Source organism: Mobula birostris, chromosome 16, assembly GCF_030028105.1.
Source record: "Mobula birostris isolate sMobBir1 chromosome 16, sMobBir1.hap1, whole genome shotgun sequence".
NCBI classification, from domain to species: domain Eukaryota; kingdom Metazoa; phylum Chordata; class Chondrichthyes; order Myliobatiformes; family Myliobatidae; genus Mobula; species Mobula birostris.
In genome coordinates this window covers 13,441,548-13,460,717 of record NC_092385.1, presented here as the reverse complement: position 1 = coordinate 13,460,717, position 19,170 = coordinate 13,441,548, and the positions used below count along the sequence as shown (strand labels likewise).

General features: G+C 39.0%; 1 protein-coding gene across 7 annotated transcripts in view; it reads right to left on the bottom strand.

Moving 5' to 3' along the window:
* Positions 1-1,158: 1,158 nt before the first annotated feature.
* The window catches only part of atp2b2 (ATPase plasma membrane Ca2+ transporting 2), a 933,917-nt gene continuing 915,905 nt past the window's right edge, over positions 1,159-19,170 (bottom strand). For 3 of the 7 annotated variants that reach the window (XM_072280310.1, XM_072280309.1, XM_072280311.1), the window contains 2 exons: positions 14,604-14,690; positions 1,159-3,765 (listed from right to left, as the gene is read on the bottom strand). In XM_072280310.1, the coding sequence (XP_072136411.1) occupies positions 3,454-3,765; positions 14,604-14,690 (399 nt within the window). In that variant the 3' untranslated portion in view covers positions 1,159-3,453. Of the gene's footprint in view, positions 3,766-14,292; positions 14,346-14,512; positions 14,691-19,170 lie in introns of all 7 variants that reach the window. The other 4 variants (XM_072280315.1, XM_072280314.1, XM_072280313.1 and 1 more) reach the window with 4 other exon arrangements.

Sequence of the window (19,170 nt, the reverse complement as noted above, 5' to 3'; positions counted from 1 at the left end):
ACTGGGGCCTACTCCTGTATTACTGTATCACTAAATAAATAAAAGTATTTTCTTAAGCTAAACTACCCCACAATAAAATAAGAACTCAGCTTGTGGGAAATGTGGGAATTTCTGTATCTAGCCAAGTTGTTAGTTTATTATCAATAAAATCTGATCTATTAACCCAGGTTAAACTAATCAGGGGATTTAAACACACAGTCATTAAAGTGTGATGTACAGTATATACCACTTAATTGCATCATCAAATTGTTTCTGTAAAAATATCCATCATCTTCCATCATGGGTACTAGCCTCTGTAGTATCCAGGACATCTTCAGGGAGCGGTGCCTCAAAAAGGCTGCATCCATCATTAATGAACCCCATCACCCAAGCCATCCCCTTCTCATTGCTACCGTCAGGATGGCAATTCAGGAACAGTTTCTTCCCCTTTGCCATCCCATTACTGAATGGAAATTGAACCCATGAACACTACCTCACTACTTTTTTTATTTTTTTAGCACTACTTAATTAAATTCACTATTTTATACATATATATTTACACTGCTTTTTCTCTATTATCATGTATTGCATTGTACTGCTGCTGCAAAGTTAACAAATTTCACGACATATGCCGGTGATATTAACCCTGATTCTGATACTATATGCTAGTAATCTCTTAAATCTCAAAACAGCACGAGGAGAACTATCTTCTGAGCAATAAGAAAAGGAACAATGAAGGCAAGGCTCCCTTCTGTTCTGTGAATAACCATGAGGTTCCAGAGATTATCAACAAAGGCCACAGTAGGTAGCGCAGTTGTTAGCACAGTGCCTTTACAGTAGAGGTGACCTGGGTTCACCTTCTGCCTCTGCCTGTAAAGAGTTTGTATGTTCTCCCTATGACTGCGTGGGTTTCCTCTTACAGTCCAAAGACATACCAGTTTGTAGGTTAATTTATAATTGTAAATTGTTCCGAGATTAGGCTAGGATTAAATCGGGGTTCGCTGGGTAGTGTGGCTCTACAGGCCTATTCTGCGCTGTATCTCAATAAATTAAAATAATTTTAACATTTACCAGCAGCAAGGAGCTAATGAAGCTGGTTCGTGATACTCACCCCAGATTTGAAGAGAAGACACAAAGCAAGGATGGTGACGTGAAGACATGTATAATTCATGCTGCTCTGTGAATTTATTGTTTTTTTTTGTTTTGTTTCCACTTGTGCTCCTGCCACCAGATAATCTATTCATTTGACAGTTAGCAGCAAGAGCCAGTTCATGGTTTTCAAAACTATAAAATAATTTACATCACATGGTTTACTGACTTTTTAAACCACAAACATTCCAGCAACACACTTGAAGGAATATGAGAATAACAATCATAAAGCATAACCTTTTTGCATAGTATTAAATGAACATAGACATTTAGTTCTTTATTTACAATTATTGTCTGGGTAAAAAATTCATAAAAACAGATGGATGAACTCATGTCATTGGCCAGTCAGGGCCCATTGCCAATTGTTCTGCTGCAATTTTTTTTTATTATTTATTATTTTCACAAAACTCATGCTGATAAATACATTATGTTGAAGCAAGCAAGTTTGTATTGCAGAATGACCTTAATAAATTGATCCTTCAATTTCCTCATTCTAGGCTGTCCTTCACTAAACAGATGCCAAAGAAACAAAAGTCTTTGTAGCTTGTGACCTGTGATAGTGACTGGCTGAAATTTCATCTAATTTGATTTTAAACGGAAGCTACACCGCACATGCATGCCCACAGAAGCCCAGATTTATATGTCTTACTTTAAGTGTGTCTTATTGTATATGTGTGTTGCTATATATATATACAAGATTTACTGGCAAATTCAGAAATGTCCGAACTCAGAATTACAGGCAAGTTCCTTTTTAGCAGAGCACAGACAGTTCTTCAATATTTTGTCTTTCTTAATGGACCTCTGCAAGCCACAGAATCAAAATAAGAGTTTAAAAACAAAGTCTTTTACTCTGCCCGTGATGCAAAAGATGTTTTATGTTTACTGCTTGATAGGCATGTAGCCCCAATCCCCCGATAAAAAATATAAAGGGCTGTTATCATCTTGAAGCGCTTTTGGTTTCACCCTTGTGACAAGCTTTTAATGGCTTCCACTTAAAAAAGCATAGTTAGTAGATTTAAACCATACTGCTGGGATGGTATGATGTATTGAGTAGATGTCTGCAGAAAGACAAGCTTGATAAAACCACGCAAAGCACATCTAAATACTTCACAGAAAGTTTCATTCATATTTGCAGAGTGTCGATTATGAAGATTGTTCTTTTTAAAAAACAAAATTAAAAAAAAAACAAAGCAACCCAGATTGTTTTGCCATTTTTGACAGCCTTCAAGTTGTGATTTAAAAAAATCCAATTAGCCACCAAAGGGAAAAGAATTATAAATCAACACAATATCACAAGATTTCAACACTACTTTGATTTTTTTGCCCATATAGACAAAGCCAAATATAACTTATTTTGCAATCAGCTCTAATAAACCCATTACAAGCTTGGATAGTTACAGTTATTTTGAAACATCTTATTTTAACAAGCAGGTGTCTATATATAGCAGACAGTTCAATCAAATTACATTTCAAGTTGGCCTTTGCGAGTTTGAGAAAGACCAAAATAAAATTCAAGCATTTATATGAAAAAGGAAAAAAAATCCAGAGGACTTTAGGTACTAAAGATATATTCTAGGAAATAAAGGAAGCCATGCTGCATTTTAGTCCACAATCATTAACATTAGTGTACCACTTTGAACAATATTTCCCTGTTATATTTTGGCTTCTTTGTTTCTGCTAGCAATATCTACAATATTTAACAAAAAAGCAGGCAAATTCAGTACACAATTGTAATGAAACATCTAGAATTCAATATTACAGATGTACTCAACGAGAAAAGCTGCTTGTACCATATCAGCAGAACTTATACTCTACAAATAATTAAGGAAGTTATCTACAGGTTTTGTAAACAAATTACATTCTCTTAAGGACATAAATAAGTAAGAGCAATTAAGCAGGGCAACATGCCAAGAAACAAAGATAAACTCTGTAGGTATTTCATAAATGCTTAGAAAGTTCCTCTGTTCAATTGGTGCAATTCTACTGTGCAAGTTGAGCTTTGCAAATTCAATTGTTAAAGTTTCTTTTTTTTTCTTAAATTAATCTATACAATTAAGTCCATGCCACACAAGCACTTCAAAAGTCACAGACCAGTGGATTGGATAAGTTGCCTTAGATGCACTCAGCTGTGGTCCTTCCAGTGAAATTTGGGAAATGTACATTCATGCAGGATCTCTATCTTAAGGAGGGTCAGCCAAACAAGAAATCACCCTTCCTTCAATTTCCCTTCTTGCTGTAAAGCATAGAAGAGCACGATCAGAACAGTTTATCAGCCAGCAGGTTTTTTTTTGTTTGTAGATTCTGTTTTTGCACAGAAATGGTCAGCTAAAGTGATGTTTCCAGGCTATGTAGCGGGCTTCCAGGACTAGAAGAGGTAGCTGATTTACTGGTGTCAGTTGTAAGGTTTATTCCACTATCAATAGCATTGTTGTTCTTGTTGGGGGATGAGGGCGGACTGGAGTTTAGCTTAAGGGCAGCGTCTTCTTCTATATCCGTGTCATCGATTAGGGGGATGTGCGGCTGTGAGTCGTCTATCCTAAACTCAGGATGGGTCATGAAGTTGTGAATTGAGGATTTTGATTCCGGTTTCTCTAATCCTTCATAGAGAGAGCTACGGAATGCCTTCACGACGCGGATCTGTAAAAGAGAAAAAAAAACACAGGTGAAAGGTCAACGGGGGGTTTCCAGTGATGGCTACAGAAGGGAAAGTAGGAAAACAATGAAGGGGGAGGGACAGAATATTTAAGGCAATGCGGTTATTTGAAGTCCACAGTCGCTAGATTTTTATAAGCACACACAAGTGTCTCAGTTTCGTGCATAGTGGGGTCGGTGAGAACTGCAATAAAACTGGAAAAAAAGGCAACTGTGGAAAACTCATGGAAAGCATTGGTTAAATAAGCAAAGATCCAATGTGTGTAACCTAGTAAAAGCTACATTATTTGGTTACTTAAAAATTTAATGCAATGTATATCCATGCAGGTGAGATATTCTTGCAGTAGGTAGAAGGGTAAAAAGTGAAAAGTAGATTTAATTACACTTTTTAAGAAATATATATATAAATACATATATAAATATATTTATATATTCAATATGACCAACATATAAAAACATAGACTACACGGTTGCACAATTAAAGCAATTGCTCACTACAAGATGAACACTAAACAGAATGAGGAAAGCTGACTGCAGAAAACTGGGAGATAAAATGATGTTTTGCTGATGTTGATGGAGCAGCCAGGAAGCACATCGCTAGTCACCAGAGAGTACAAGTCATGCCACAGAACTATTAGGCTATGTGTAGATGGAGTAGTCTGGCACAGTATGGAGACAGCCATATTCAGAAGCCTGGTTATTTGAGACATTAACAAGCATTGTTCCATGCACATTGGGGTAAACATTCGAGTATAGGCCCAGTGTATTTTCTCCAGTTTCTGTTAGGCCGTTTTTATTTTGGACCATTTTGTTTCGGAATGTAAACATTTCTGATTTCTCAAAACAATCTTCCTTTTCTCAGTCAGTTCCAAAAAAGATCAAGATGATATTGTAACATGTTAATTTGACAGTGTGGAAACAACCTCTGGTTGGATTGTTATACACACAGACCCGAACTTAATTTTCCTTTCACGCACACTTCAGTGTAAGGGTTGAATCATACAGTCCCATTAACATGTCACAGGGTATAGAATCTATTTAAACTGGCAAAACTGTATGGGGTTGGGTGAAGATGAAATAAATATAAGTATCTTAATTATGACAAGATTGCTCATTATGTTTCTGTAACTAAAAGTACCATGTTTATTTAACTGATTGACTAGCATTTATAAGTGCAACTTAAAGTTTAAGCTCTATTTAAATTACTGAGAGAACAAATTACAACAATCAGAATGTGCCATAGTCCTCAGCTACTGATAACACATCATTCGTCATGAACGTTCATGATGGAGATGTCATAAGCATCTCCTTTATGCTCTCCCTTTCACCCATGTCCACATCTGCCTGTCCATCACACTACTTCTACTTAGCAGCTTACTAACAGTACTAACATCTTAAAACGCAAACAACAGGGATTCTGCAGATGCTGGAAATCCAAGCAACACATATCAAAGTTGCTGGTGAACGCAGCAGGCCAGGCAGCATCTCTAGGAAGAGGTACAGTTGACGTTTCAGGCCGAGACCCTTTGTCAGGACTAACTGAAGGAAGAGTTAGTAAGAGATTTGAAAGTGGGAGGGGGAGGGGGAGATCCAAAATGATAGGAGAAGACAGGAGGGGGAGGGATGGAGCCAAGGGCTGGACAGTTGATTGGCAAAGGGGATATGAGAGGATCATGGGACAGGAGGCCCGGGGAGAAAGACAAGGTGGGGAGGGCCCGGGCCTCCTGTCCCAAGATCCTCTCATATCCCCTTTGCCAATCACCTGACCAGCTCTTGGCTCCATCCCTCCCCCTCCTGTCTTCTCCTATCATTTTGGATCTCCCCCTCCCCCTCTCAAATCTCTTACTAACTCTTCCTTCAGTTAGTCCTGACGAAGGGTCTCGGCCCGAAACGTCGACTGTACCTCTTCCTAGAGATGCTGCCTGGCCTGCTGCGTTCACCAGCAACTTTGATGTGTGTTACTAACATCTTAACTCTGAATAAAGTACAGGCATTTTAACTTTGTATTGAGTACCTACACTGTAATGGAGATTTTCTGCATCTGGGTACTTTAACTCTGCAGTTAACACCTGCACTGTTACACACAGTTTCTCCATACAGTCTTCTCATGATTTCACAATTCTCCTCTATTTTTGTTACTGCATTTGAACATTTTAACTTTTGCACCAATGCCCAAAGGTGTACAGTAACAATAGAACATACTGTATATTTTACTGAACGTGGTATCTCAAAGTCTTCCAGGTTCAGCAGTTCTTACCCACAATTAATATCTGCTTCTTGCATTTATAAGCTTATCACTATTTCTGCTTCTTTGACATTTGCATTTTTCTTCACTGATAAAGATACCCCTGACCCGAGAACTGAGGAAGATTTGAATCCTTCATGTCCTTGGGATATTCTGAAGCACTTTGCCACTTTAGAAGTGCAGAAAATAGCACAATCACAAGGAGCATCCTAACAATGAGCAGCTAATTTGTCGTAATGGCATTGAGTGAGGTATAAATATAAGCCAGTAAATTAGAGAAAACTCTTTGTTGAGATAGTGCCATGGGATCTTTTATGACAGACATCACCTCCTGCACTATGCTGTAGTGGAATGCCAGCTTAGAGTTTGCTACTTCAAGCTCTGGACTGAGACTTGCTCTCAGAGGTTAATGCTGAGCAACACACACAACATTCCGGAGGAACTCAGCAGGTCAGGCAGCGCCTGTGGAGGGAAATAAACAGCCGACATTTCGGGCTTAGTCCCTCGATCCAGCACTGTGTTCCTCCACTATTTTGTGTGTGTTGCCCAACATTTCCAGCATCCGTAAAATCTCTTGTGTCTCAAAGGGTGAATGCTTTTTCCCTTCAGTATTGAGCTTGGCAGTTCTTTCATGGATATAGTGGTGCTAACAGAGTTTGCATATTTCAGATTCCAGTCTAACAATTTCAGTGCCACAACACTTGGCCATGACAAGATTGGATAAGATGGGTAACAGCAACTGGTGACTTCAGACTCCAACTTGACAACCATACTTTCTTCCAATCTCATACGACCCTTTATTTCCCTATCCTCCAGTTATTCACTCTTATAATAAATCTTAACATTTAACTCTCACTGAACTACTTGGTTGCAAACTGCAAACACACTCATCAACCTTTTTCCATGACATCACCACTGAACTATCAGTCTCTGTATATATCCTGCCATAAGTGACTTTCCTGCTGTGTTTAATCTAGGTGATTAAACATCCCATACAGGGACACTGTAGGCATAAATGGGTGGCATGTTAGCATAGTGGTTTTCAAAACACCTTACAGTATCTGTGACCCAGGTTCAATTTCCACTGCTGCCTGTAAGGAGTTTGTAACTTCTCCCCGTGACTGCAGGTTTTTCCTCTGGGTGCACCAGTTACCATCCACATTCCAAAAAATGTACTGGTAGGTAGGTAATTGGTCATTGTCAATTGTCTCGTGATTAGGCTAGGATTAAATTGGAGGATTGCTGGGCGGCGTAACTTGAATGGCCCAAAGGTGCCATATGTCAATAAGTAAATGATTCAGTTTGGCCTGTATATTGGCATCATTTGGGATGGCAGGGTTGAGATATGTCTCTACCAAAGGAAGTGTAAGGTGTTCCTTCCCTCCACTAGCCTGCAAAGTGTAGCACCTACTTAGACCCGATCAGGGTCACGTAAAGCCATGGAAGCAGGTGGTGGATGGTCGCATGAGCAGCTGGTGTGTATCACAAGTCCTGGTTATGCGACCATTGACGTCAGGCAGATAACCTCTGAAGAGTATTGATAATGGCTGGGGTCGCCCGTTTTGTAAAGACACTGCCCAGAAAAAGGCAATGGCAAACCAGTTCTGTAGAAAAACTTGCCAAGAACAATCATGGTCATGGAAATACCATAACTGCCCTCATCATATGAGATAGCACATAATGAACGAATAATTGGAATCATTACTGACTTCCCATGGTGGAGGTCACTTTCCTGCCTGTTAGGCTCTTTCACTAATGCAACTCTTTCATTTTGAAATATCTGTGTATAATACTTAAAATGGTTGAATCAACTGGGGTACAACAATACCTCATGAATTGGGGTTTTTGATTGATTTTTTTGGTTTATCCAATCTAAAAGAAATAGTTTTCCCTTTAACAATGGATTAATAAATATTGAATTGTTACTGTCATGGTTTAAATGCTACCTATAAACTTAACATTTCATTTGTCTTCATGACTGTGATAAGGAGTTGGAATTGGAACTGGATGAACCCTGGATCATTTGGGAGGCTGGATCATTTGATAGATAGGACATACAGGTAGCTAGTTACATCCAAGGTGTAGGACACAGGTAACTAGGTCAGGAGGGAGAAAGGGATAGGCAACCAGTGCAGAGTAGTTCTGCGGTCATTCCCATCAACAACAGGTATACTGCTTTGGATAACGCTGGGGGTGGTGACCTAGCAGAGGAAAGTCTGGCTGTCAGGTCCCTGGCATTGAGTCTGGCTTGTGGCTCAGAAGGGAAGGGGGAGAAGAAGTAAGCTGTAGTGACAGGGGATTCATTGGGTAGGGGAGCAGATAGGAGGTTCTATAAATGAGAATGAGATTCCCAGATGGATTCACAGGCTCCAGGGTCAGCGACAGCTGGTAGGGAGTCCATGGCATTCTTAAGTGGAGAGTGAGCAGCCAGAGGCCGTGGTCCACAGCAGTAAGAGGGGACATAGTTAAGAGTGGTGACAAGGTCCTAAAAAGTGAGTTCAGGGAGTTAGGTGCTAAGTTAAAGAACAGGATCTCCAGGATTGCTACCCATGCCATGTGGAAGTGAGGCCAGAAATAGAAAGATCATACAGTTTAGACCATAATACCATGAGACAGAGGACCAGAAAATAAACTATTCGACTCACTGAATATGCCCTGTTATTTCATCACAGCTCATTCATTATCCATCTGAACCCAATTCTCCCGCCCGTTATTTCCTCAAAGAATCCCAACAGATTTGTCAAACAAGATTTCCTCTCTTAGAAAACCATGCTGACTCAGGCCTATTTTATCATGTGCCTCCAAGTACCCCAAAACCTCATTCTTAATAATAGACTCCAACATCTTTCCAACTACTGAAGTTAGGCTAACTGGCCTATAATTTCCTTTCTTCTGTCTCCCTCCCTTCTTAAAGAGTAGGGTGACATTTGCATTTTTCCAGTCTTCCAGAACCATTCCAGAATCAAATGATTCTTGAAACGTCATTACTAAACATCATTGCCTCCACAATCTCTTCAGCTACTTCTTTTAAAAACCTGGGTGTAGTCCATCTGGTCCAGATGACTTATCTACATTCAGACTTTTCAGCTTTGCAAGCACCTTTTCCTTAGTAACGCCACCGACACTCACTTCAGCCCCCTGACACTCTTGCATTTCTGACACTCTGCTAGTGTCTTCCACAGTGAAGACTAACACAAAACACATTAAGTTCCTCCACTATTTCTCTGTCCCTCATTATTACTGCTCCAGTGTCATTTTCCAGAGATCCAATATCCATTCTCATATCTTTTTTTACTCTTTATATAATAGAAATGACTTTCTGTATCATCTTTTGTATTACTGGCTAGATTACATTCATATTTCATCTTTTTTCTTTTTAAGGCTTTTTTAGCTGGCTTCAGTTGGTTCTTAAAAGCCTCCCAATCCTCTAGCTTCCCATTCATTTTCACTATATTATATACCCTCACTTCTGCTTTCATGCTGTCTTTGACTTCCCTTATCAGCTACGGTTGCCTCATCCTCCCTTTAGAATATTTCATCATCTTTGGTATGTATCTTTCCTGCACCTTCCGAATTTTCCCCTATAACACCAGCCATTGCTGTTTTGCCATCATCCCTGCTAGTGCCCCCCTCTGATTAATTTTGGCCAGCTCCTTTCTCATGCCTCTGTAATTTCCTTTACTCCACTTAAATATTGATACATTCAATTTTATCTTCTCCTTCTTAAAGCACAGGGTGAATTCTACCATATTATGATTACTGCCTCCTCAGAGCTCCTTTACCTTAAGCTTCCTAATCAAATCCGTACTGTTACATAATATCTGATCCAGAATTGCCAGTCTCCTAGTGTGCTCAACCACAAGCTGCTCTAAAAAGCTACCTTGTAGGCATTTGACAAATTCCATCTCTTGGGATCCAGTACCAACCAGATTTCCCCAATCTACTTGTGTATTGAAATCCCCCCATGATTATTGCAATATTGCTCTTTTTACACGCCTTTTCTATTTCAACGCGGCTATGGAGATGGTGCAGGAAGGAGGGCTTAAGATTTTTGGATCATTAAGCTGTCTTCCAAGGAAGGTCAGACCTGTAGAGAAGAAACGGTTGCACCTGAGCTGGAGGGTAACTAATACCCTAGCATGGAAGGCTTGCTAGTACTGCATGGGGGTGGTGGTTTAAATTAGAGTTGCAGGGGATGGGAACCAGACCACTCGAACAGAACAGATAGTGGAATGGTCGTGGAAAAAGATGCAAAATCCATACGAAATCAGGAATGAAAAGGTTGAGCATGGTGGGGCTAATGTTCTGAGCTCCATATATTTCAATGCAAGCAGTATTATAGAAAAGTCAGATAAGCTTAGGGCATGGTTCAGCACATGAAATTATGATGTTATAGCCATTAGTAAAACTTGCTTGCAAGAGGGGCAGGACTGGCAGCTCAATGTTCCAGGGTTCCATTGTTTTAGATATGATAGAGTTGGAGGGGAGACATTACTAGACAGGGAAAATATCAAGGCAGTGCTCAGACAGGACAAACTGGAGAGCATTCCCTTGGACCTTGTGGGAGGCTAGTGTAGAAATTGCAGGGGCTCTAGCAGAGATATCTAAAGTATCCTTTGCCAGTGATGGGCCAGAGGATTGGAGGATAGCAAATGTTGTTCCACTGTTTAAGAAAAGATCTAAGAATAGGCCAGGAAATTATAGGCCAGTGAGCCTGACAACAATAGCAGTAAAGTTATTGGAAGGTATTCTAAGGGACTGGATATATTAAGTATTTGGATAAACAGGTACTGATTAAGAAGTCAAATAGCTTTGTACATGTTAGGCCATGTCTAACCAATCTTAATCACACATTGCTCTGCGATGACACTGGTGCAAGCTGTATGGGTCCTAATGCCCTTCCCTTACACAACATTGGTGTCATGGAGATGGGAGACTTACAGCATGGGCAACTGCTGGTCTTCCATACAACCTTGCCCAGGTCTGTGCCCTGGAGAGTGAAGACTTTCCAGGCGCAGATCAATGGTCTCACAAGACTAATGGATGCCTTTACTTTAACCAATCTTATAGAGTTTTTGAGGAAGTTGATGAAGGCAAGACAGTGGATGCTATCTATATGGACTTTAGGAAGACCTTTGTAAGGTCCACATGGGAGGATGGTCAAAAATGTTCAGTTGCTTGGCATTCAAGATGAGGTAGTAAATTGGATTAGACATAGGCTTTGCAGGAGAAGTCAGAGAGTGGTAGTAGATGATTGCCTCTGACTGGAGGCCAGTGACTGGTGGGGTGCTGCAGGGATTAGTGCTGGGTCCATTGCTGTTTGCCATCTATATTAACAATCTGGATGATAATATGATAAACTGGATCAGAAAATTTGTGGATGACACCAAGAATGGGGATGTAGTGGACAGCGAGGAAGACTATCAATGCTTGCAGTGGGAACTGAACCAGCTGGAAAAATGGGGTGAAAATGGAATTTAATGCAAACAAGGTGTGAGATGTTGCAGTTTAGGAGGACCATCCAGGGTCGATCTTACACAATGAGTGGGAGGGCACTGAAAAGTGTAGTAGAACACAGTGATCTGGGCATACAGATCCATAATTTCTTAAAAGTGGCATCACAAGTAGATAGGGTCATAAAGAATTTTTTGGGACACTGGCCTTTGTAAATCAATGTTATGAGTAGAGGAGTTGGGATGTTATGTTGAAATTGTATAAGATGTTGATGAAGCCTAATTTTGAGTATTGTGTGCAGTTTTGGTCACCTACCGACAGGAAAGATATAAATCAGGTTGAAAGTGTACGGAAAAAATTTACAAGGATGTTGCCAGGACTTGAGGACATGAGTTACAGGGAAATATTGAATAGGTTAGGAATTTATTACTTTATACTTTATAGTCGCCAAACAATTGGTACTAGAACGTACAATCATCACAGCGATATTTAATTCCGCGCTTGATTGACGCTCCCTGGATTACTAAATATTACTAATATTATTAAAATATTAAAAAATAGTTAAAATTAGTAAATATTAAACATTTAAATTATAAATCATAAATAGAAAATAGAAAAACGGGAAGTAAGGTAGTGCAAAAAAACCTGAGAGGCAGGTCCGGATATTTACAGGGTACGGCCCAGATCTGGGTCAGGATCCGTTCAGCAGTCTTATCACAGTTGGAAAGAAGCTGTTCCCAAATCAGGCCATACAAGTCCACAGAATGTAGAAGATTAAGGGGACATTTGATAGAGGTATACAAAATAGGGTAAATGCAAACAGGCTTTTTCCACTGAGGTTGGGTGAGACTACAACTAAAGGTCATGGGTTAAGTGTGAAAGGTGAAATGTTTAAGGGGAACTTCTTCATTTCTTCACTCGGAGGGTGGTGGGTATCTGGAATGATCTGGCAGTGCAAGTGGTGGATGCAGGTTCGATTTCAACATTTAAGAGAAATTTGGATAGGTACATGGATGTGAGGGTATGGACGGCTGTGGTCTAGGTGCAAATCGATGGGACTAGGCAAATTAATGGTTCGGCATCGACTAGGTGGGCCAAACAGCCAGTTTCTGTGCTATACTGTTCTATGACTATGACTCTGACTGGATAAATTATAATTGGCTCAAAATATCATTTTTTGTCTACGAGGAGCATTGCTGAATGAAATGAGGTGTCACGGTAGCATAGGGAGCATAATGCTTTACAGCGCCAGCGGTCCGGGTTCAATTCCCACTGCTGTCTGTAAGGAGTTCGGATGTTCTCCCTGTGACCATGAGGGTTTCCTCCAGATGCTCCGGTTTCCTCCCAAATCCCAAAGATGTACAGGTTAGGGGGTTAATTTGTCACATGGGACTAATTGGGCAGCATGCCTTGTTGGGCTGGAAGGGCCTGTAACTGTGCTGTATCTCTGAATAAAATAAATAAAAATAAATTACTGATGCATCTCAGCATCAATAAAAAGTCAGTCAAAAATACAATGGAAGTATTTCAAATAAAATATTCACTCTATTACTTTAGTTCTCAGTACTCAAATACCTTCAACCAATAATCTACTTTGCTTTTGCATATACAAACTATTTGCATAGGTTCACTAACTGAATCTTTATCATAAATAGGGTTTCCATTCTGAAACAGATGAGGAATTAATTAGGTGAAGATTTATGTATTGAAAATAGTTGATCCGGAACAGAATTCATAGAACAGCAAAGCGATCATGCTGTACAGTCCTGAAAGCTTTAGATTTTCTATTGGTGCTATTTCGCCAATTCCGTAATTGGGAATAACAAGCAACCAGTATGGTCAGAAATATGTTTTGTCCATTAAAATTAAGATAGATATACATGTTGATTTCTCTCATTTTTAAATGAGAAAATGGTTAAATGCTTATCTCTAGATTGGGCTTCAGGTAGCGCTCAGATCACGTTCTATTTTTCAGCAAATGGAATAGCGATGATATCAATCTTATCAACGCTTTTCTTGAAACTGCAACTAATATGAAATTTGAAGAAATTGTTGTCCCAGGCTATGAATATGAAACATGCAGTACCAAATTGCATGCATGCTTTTCTTTATCCCCCTTTGAAACAGCCAAGAACATTTTAGAAAGAAAAAGAAACTTCAAAATGTGAGAATTTATGATCAATTGTTACCACGTTACTCATATTTAGTCATATCATCTGAACATGTTAAATAATGACTGGAACTACTGCCCAGGCAACCATGGTACAACCTGGGCAGTGGCCCTGGACATAGAATATAAGAAAAAGGACTCACAAAGCACAGGCAGGACAAAAATGAGTTAAAAAAAAATCTTTTTTTTTGGTGGCAGAACAGAAAAACAAACAACAAGAAAATGTACTGTAATTTGACAAGAGACTTTTGGACAAGACTAGATGATAATCTCTTGTGGTGGTCTTAGTCTCCAGGGCCTTCTCATCATCTGCTTCTCAGTGAGGCGAGGCGAGGCTCAGGAGTGTCCTTGGCACGAGAGACCACATTGCCTTTGTCTAAGATTTTGCAAGGAAGGAAACATAGTTTAAGTGAATTAAACCCATCGTTATGTTCTTGATTTGCCTGGTTTGAGTTGCCACATGAGGGGAAAAAAATAACAAGAGACTGCATATATTTCAGATGACACACTGTAAATTAAAAGTATATATTTTTTTGGCATTCTGTGGGCTTATACTCGAAAGTTTACACACATTTTTAAGCCTAATATCTAGACTCAAAGGCCCAAGCAGTTCACATTCATTGCAGGCTCGGGTCAGACTCACAACCTTCTTTCACTCCCTCCTGCTGGACCCTTTGCCTAGGGTTGTCTAGTCCTCTAGAGAAAACAAACACATTCACTTCAGACACATAACAGGTCGCTGAGAGGTAAATAAATAATATTGAACTCTACAAAAAGACTGACAAGACGATTAGTATCAAATAGTAAAAAAGCAAGTGGAGAGATGTGAAAGATCATCTTGTGCATTAAGAATACACACTCACGCCCAGCAGTAGCAGCAGAAACGCTGGTAGGAGAGGAAAGAGCATTGGGAGTAGATAACGATACGTGAGTAGGGCTAGAAATATTGGTTACATCTTGATTTTGGCTGGTAACGGATGACTGGCGCCTTAGAGCCCCCTGAAAGGAAGTGCCACTCTTGAATGTGTTGACTACTTCGATCTGCAATGGAGGAGAGAATGAGAAAGTTTGCTTAAGATAGAGATACAAGGTTAATGTGTCAGGGTGCTTCCAATGCTCAAGCATGAATACACAGATCCCAAATCTTAGACAATTTTCCAAAATGGTAATTTAAAGAAAAGTATGTTTACCAATCGATAAATATCCAAAGTTAACCAGCATTGTAATATCTTATAGTATATAACTAGCTGATATTCTCATGCACAATATTAAATACATACATGGACATATTTTCAGCTGTCACATAGATTACCTGAAGCGACCAGGAATATTTCATTTCATTGCATTCAGAGCTATAATTTAATTCTAACAGTATTTGATTGTTAAAAGTTACTAAAAGGCATTCAACCTCTTGACAAATATCATGCTGAAAGATGTGATTCAGTATAAAGTCAGCTTGCAAAATCTCATTTTGGTACATAGACCACATTTCATTATTAATTCATGGTGGAATGGACACTTTAAAAGGAAGCGAAGATTACTCAACAACCTCCTACCATTTTCCTCCTAGTAGCAAAATAAAGCTTAAATTTAAATAAATTAAAGAACAAGTTGATTGTACACTTATATTTAAATTAAATTGTATATTGTATAATATCTCACTTGGCAGATAAAATGTTTCAGGTAACGAACAAATGATTTTCAAATTGGATATGCATTCACCTGTAATCCTTCATAAAAGTGAAGATCAAATATGCTATAAATGATTTTTCCCATTGTTCAGCTGAAGGAAACCATGAGTAACTATGCCATAAAGATGGCATCATACCATACTTATTCACATTCATCAAATCCATTTTGATGTAAACAGAAATTCTAAATTTAGCAGTGGCCAATGGTGTCCTTGGCACTCCAAGACTGAAGGAGGGGAAATAGGCCAATAATCTGACTCCAGGTCACTTTGCCTTTTATTGTACTAGACTAAAGAGAGAGCAGCTCAATGGTTTAATAACCTCTGTCATTTCTCCAGATTCATAAAGGAAGTCCACATGAATAGTAACTATGAGAACTACAACAACCTACAGAACTGCTTCAAGCATGAATCATCAAGGCAAAGGGTAATGGGAAGAAAGGGAGAAAATTTTAAAATTAATACAAAGACACTTATTTATCCACATTAAATATATATACATACAGTGGATTCCAGTTAATTGGGCCTTCAGTTAATTGGGGCAGCTCATACAGAACAAAAACTAAATTGAAAAAATAGTTGGATTTCCCTTCATTTATTTGGGACACTATGCTGCTTAACAGGGGCAGCAGACTGTTGCCCATTTCTAACTAGTGTCAGTCGAGTGTACTTGCGTGGCTGTTTGACACCACTCTGTGCTTAGAGTAATCAGTTTTTAAATAGCATCAGTTGTGCGTGTTTGTTTTCAAAAACCAGTGACTTTTGTCAAAAAGAGTTGGCGAGACATACTGTAAACAGTAAGTCAATTTCAAACTGTTTTCCTCACCGTGGTTTCAAGCATTCAGGCTTGGAGAGGCCAGAAACAGCAGAGCGTGAAAGTGAAATGATTTCACTACATCAACAAGTTAGGAGTTACAAAGGAATCTACAATAATCTTGAAAGTTGCAATGAAAATGAAGATTTGAATGATGTGCTCATCTAAGGCATTGTACGAAGGCCTCCATAGTATATAGGGTCACTTTCAAGAAGCAGCGTCCATCATTAAAGACCCCCATCACTCAGGACGTGACCTCTTCTCATTGCTTCTCAAAGGAAGGAGGTACAGAAGCCTGAAGGATTCTGAAACCAGTGGATTCAGAAACAGCTTCTTCCCCTCTGCCATCTGATTTCTGAATGGACAATGAACCCTCTACTTTTGATTTCTATTTTTTGTTTTACTTATTTAATTTAACTATATATATATATTTACAGTAATTCATTTTTTCCCTCTATTATTATTTATTACATTGTACTGCTGCCGTAAACTTAACAAATTTCACGACACATACCAGTGATATTAAGCCTGATTCTGATTCCATACCCTACGCTAGCAGTCTGAGCTGATTTTGTCCATTTATGGTCAATCAAAAGAATAATACCGCAGAAGAATTCCTCCATCGATAACTATTAAGAACTAATACACAGTTTTATGGCACTGTGGAAGTATTGATAGTGTTCTAAATTACTTTGTATTTCATTTCAATACAATATTTGTTTCTCAGTTAAACAGTAGTTTGCCTTTTTTCACCTTTTAACTACTTCCATGAATTTGTGGCTAATTGGGGCACTCGTTTAGTTGGTTCAACATGTACTGGTCCCGATGTGCCCCAATTGCTGGAATGCAATATAAAATACACAGAATTTTAAAAAGGATTGTTTGAACACAAATACTCTTAGAGCCCTTGAAGGGTGAAGAAATCCATTGACACAAGAAATCCAAGAATTCTCTATCCTAGAAGGTTATAGACACCCAATGAGAGTGTATATTCCAGCCTCAAATTAACTGATCTAATGGAACAAGAGGTCCTGGGAAATGGTCAACCATATTAAATATTGGTGTTAGTTTTCATTCCTGTTCCTATCTGTCATGTTCCTATAGTCCATGAGGAACCTCCAGTGGGGCATTAGAGACAGGAAATAGTCCCATAATTACAATCGTAACTTTAGAACTGTTACTTAAACTAGAGTTAATGTGGATAGGCTTTTTCCATTGAGAGTGGGGGAGATTCAAACAAGAGGACATGAGTTGAGAGTTAAAGGGCAAAAGTTTAGGGGTAACAAGAGGGGGAACTTCTTTACTCAGAGAGTGGTAGCTGTGTGGAATTAGCTTCCAGTAGAAGTAGTTGAGGCAGGTTCGATGTTGTCGTTTAAAGTTAAATTGGATAGCTATATGGACAGGAAAGGAATGGAGGGTTATGGGCTGAGTGCAGGTCGGTGGGACTAGGTGAGAGTAAGAATTCGGCATGCACTAGAAGGGCCAAGGTGGCCTGTTTCCATGCTGTAATTGTTATATGGTTATATGGTTATTTTGAATTTGCATCGGTGCAAACTTTTCACGGAAAATTATATTATTGCATCAAAGATTCAAAAGCAGCTTCAACAAGGGAATTGTGGTCTGCACAACTCCTGTGTCTGCTTTAGTGCTATTTTAGTAAGATAGTGTGGTAAGATTTGCAGGAGGGTCTCAGCTGAGAGAATATAATCAGGCTCCAAGTTTCAATAGTATCTTAAGAAACAATGGCAAAAAAATTTACATTTATATGACAACGAATGAAATGTGGCAATTATTGCTTGTCCTGAGGGATAGTGCTGTACCAATTATCCAAAAAACTATTATGGGAAGGAAAACGAGACTTTTCAGTCACTCAAGGCTATTCAACCACTTAATCGTGACTTAATTTACACTTTACTACCTGAACATGTTGAACTTTCAAAAATGGTTGCATTTATTTTCTCCCAAGACACCACTGCTATCAACTACCAATTTGACCCTCTGAGGACTTCTCACTACAAAACAATTTGGAGTAAGGTGTAACAGTAAGATGTAATGTATGGTAAGCTACCAGTTTAGAATGCAGTCAATACGTGAGGGACTTAAGAATATGGGATATGATTGTAAAATTAGAACCAGCCCACTTACGAAGTAATCAAAGTAATTTTCACACAAAAGGGTAGAAACTTCAAGGAATATGACTGCTAGGAAATTTGGATTTTTAAGTATATTTATTGCTTATTTATTATTATTATAATTTTGTATTTGCACACTTTGCTGTCTTTCATTAACTCTATTGTGTTTCTTGGATTTGCTGTGCATGCCTGCAAGAAAATGAATCTCAGGGGTGTGTATGGTGACATAAATGCACTTTGTTTATTCACTTACATTGATGTTGTCTGACCTACGAGTTCCTCCAGCATTTCATGTGTGCTCCATTGACAATAAATTTACTTTGAAATTTGGACAGTGATGAGGATTTTGCTGTATTAGGATTTTGTGGATGATAGTGATCATTGTATAATTATATTTAAAGAGGAAGGAGGAAAGAAAAACCAACAATAACAAAAAAGGACAAGGGAGAGTTTCAGTAATTTGAATGAGATCCGTCATAGGTTTACTGAAAAAGCAAAGGTCAAGCAAACAGTATATTAGGGTGCCCCGAAAAACAGAAGAAAATAAGAGCAAGGGTAGTTCATCAGCCCCTCAAGTCTATGTCACCATTCAATATGATCAGGGCAGATCATCAGACCATAGGACATAGGAGCAGAATTTGGCCATTCCAGCCCATTGAATCTGCTTGACCATTTGAATATAGCAGATTCATTTCCCTCTCAATCCTTCTCCCCATAACCTTTCACACCCTGACTTAACAAAAATCTGTCAACCACTGCTTTAAATACACTCAATGACTTGGCCTCCACAGATGCCTGTGGCAATGAATTCCACAGATACACCACTCACTGGCTAAAGAAATTTCTCCTGTCCTAGGTCCTCAATGGACATCCCTCAGTTCTGAG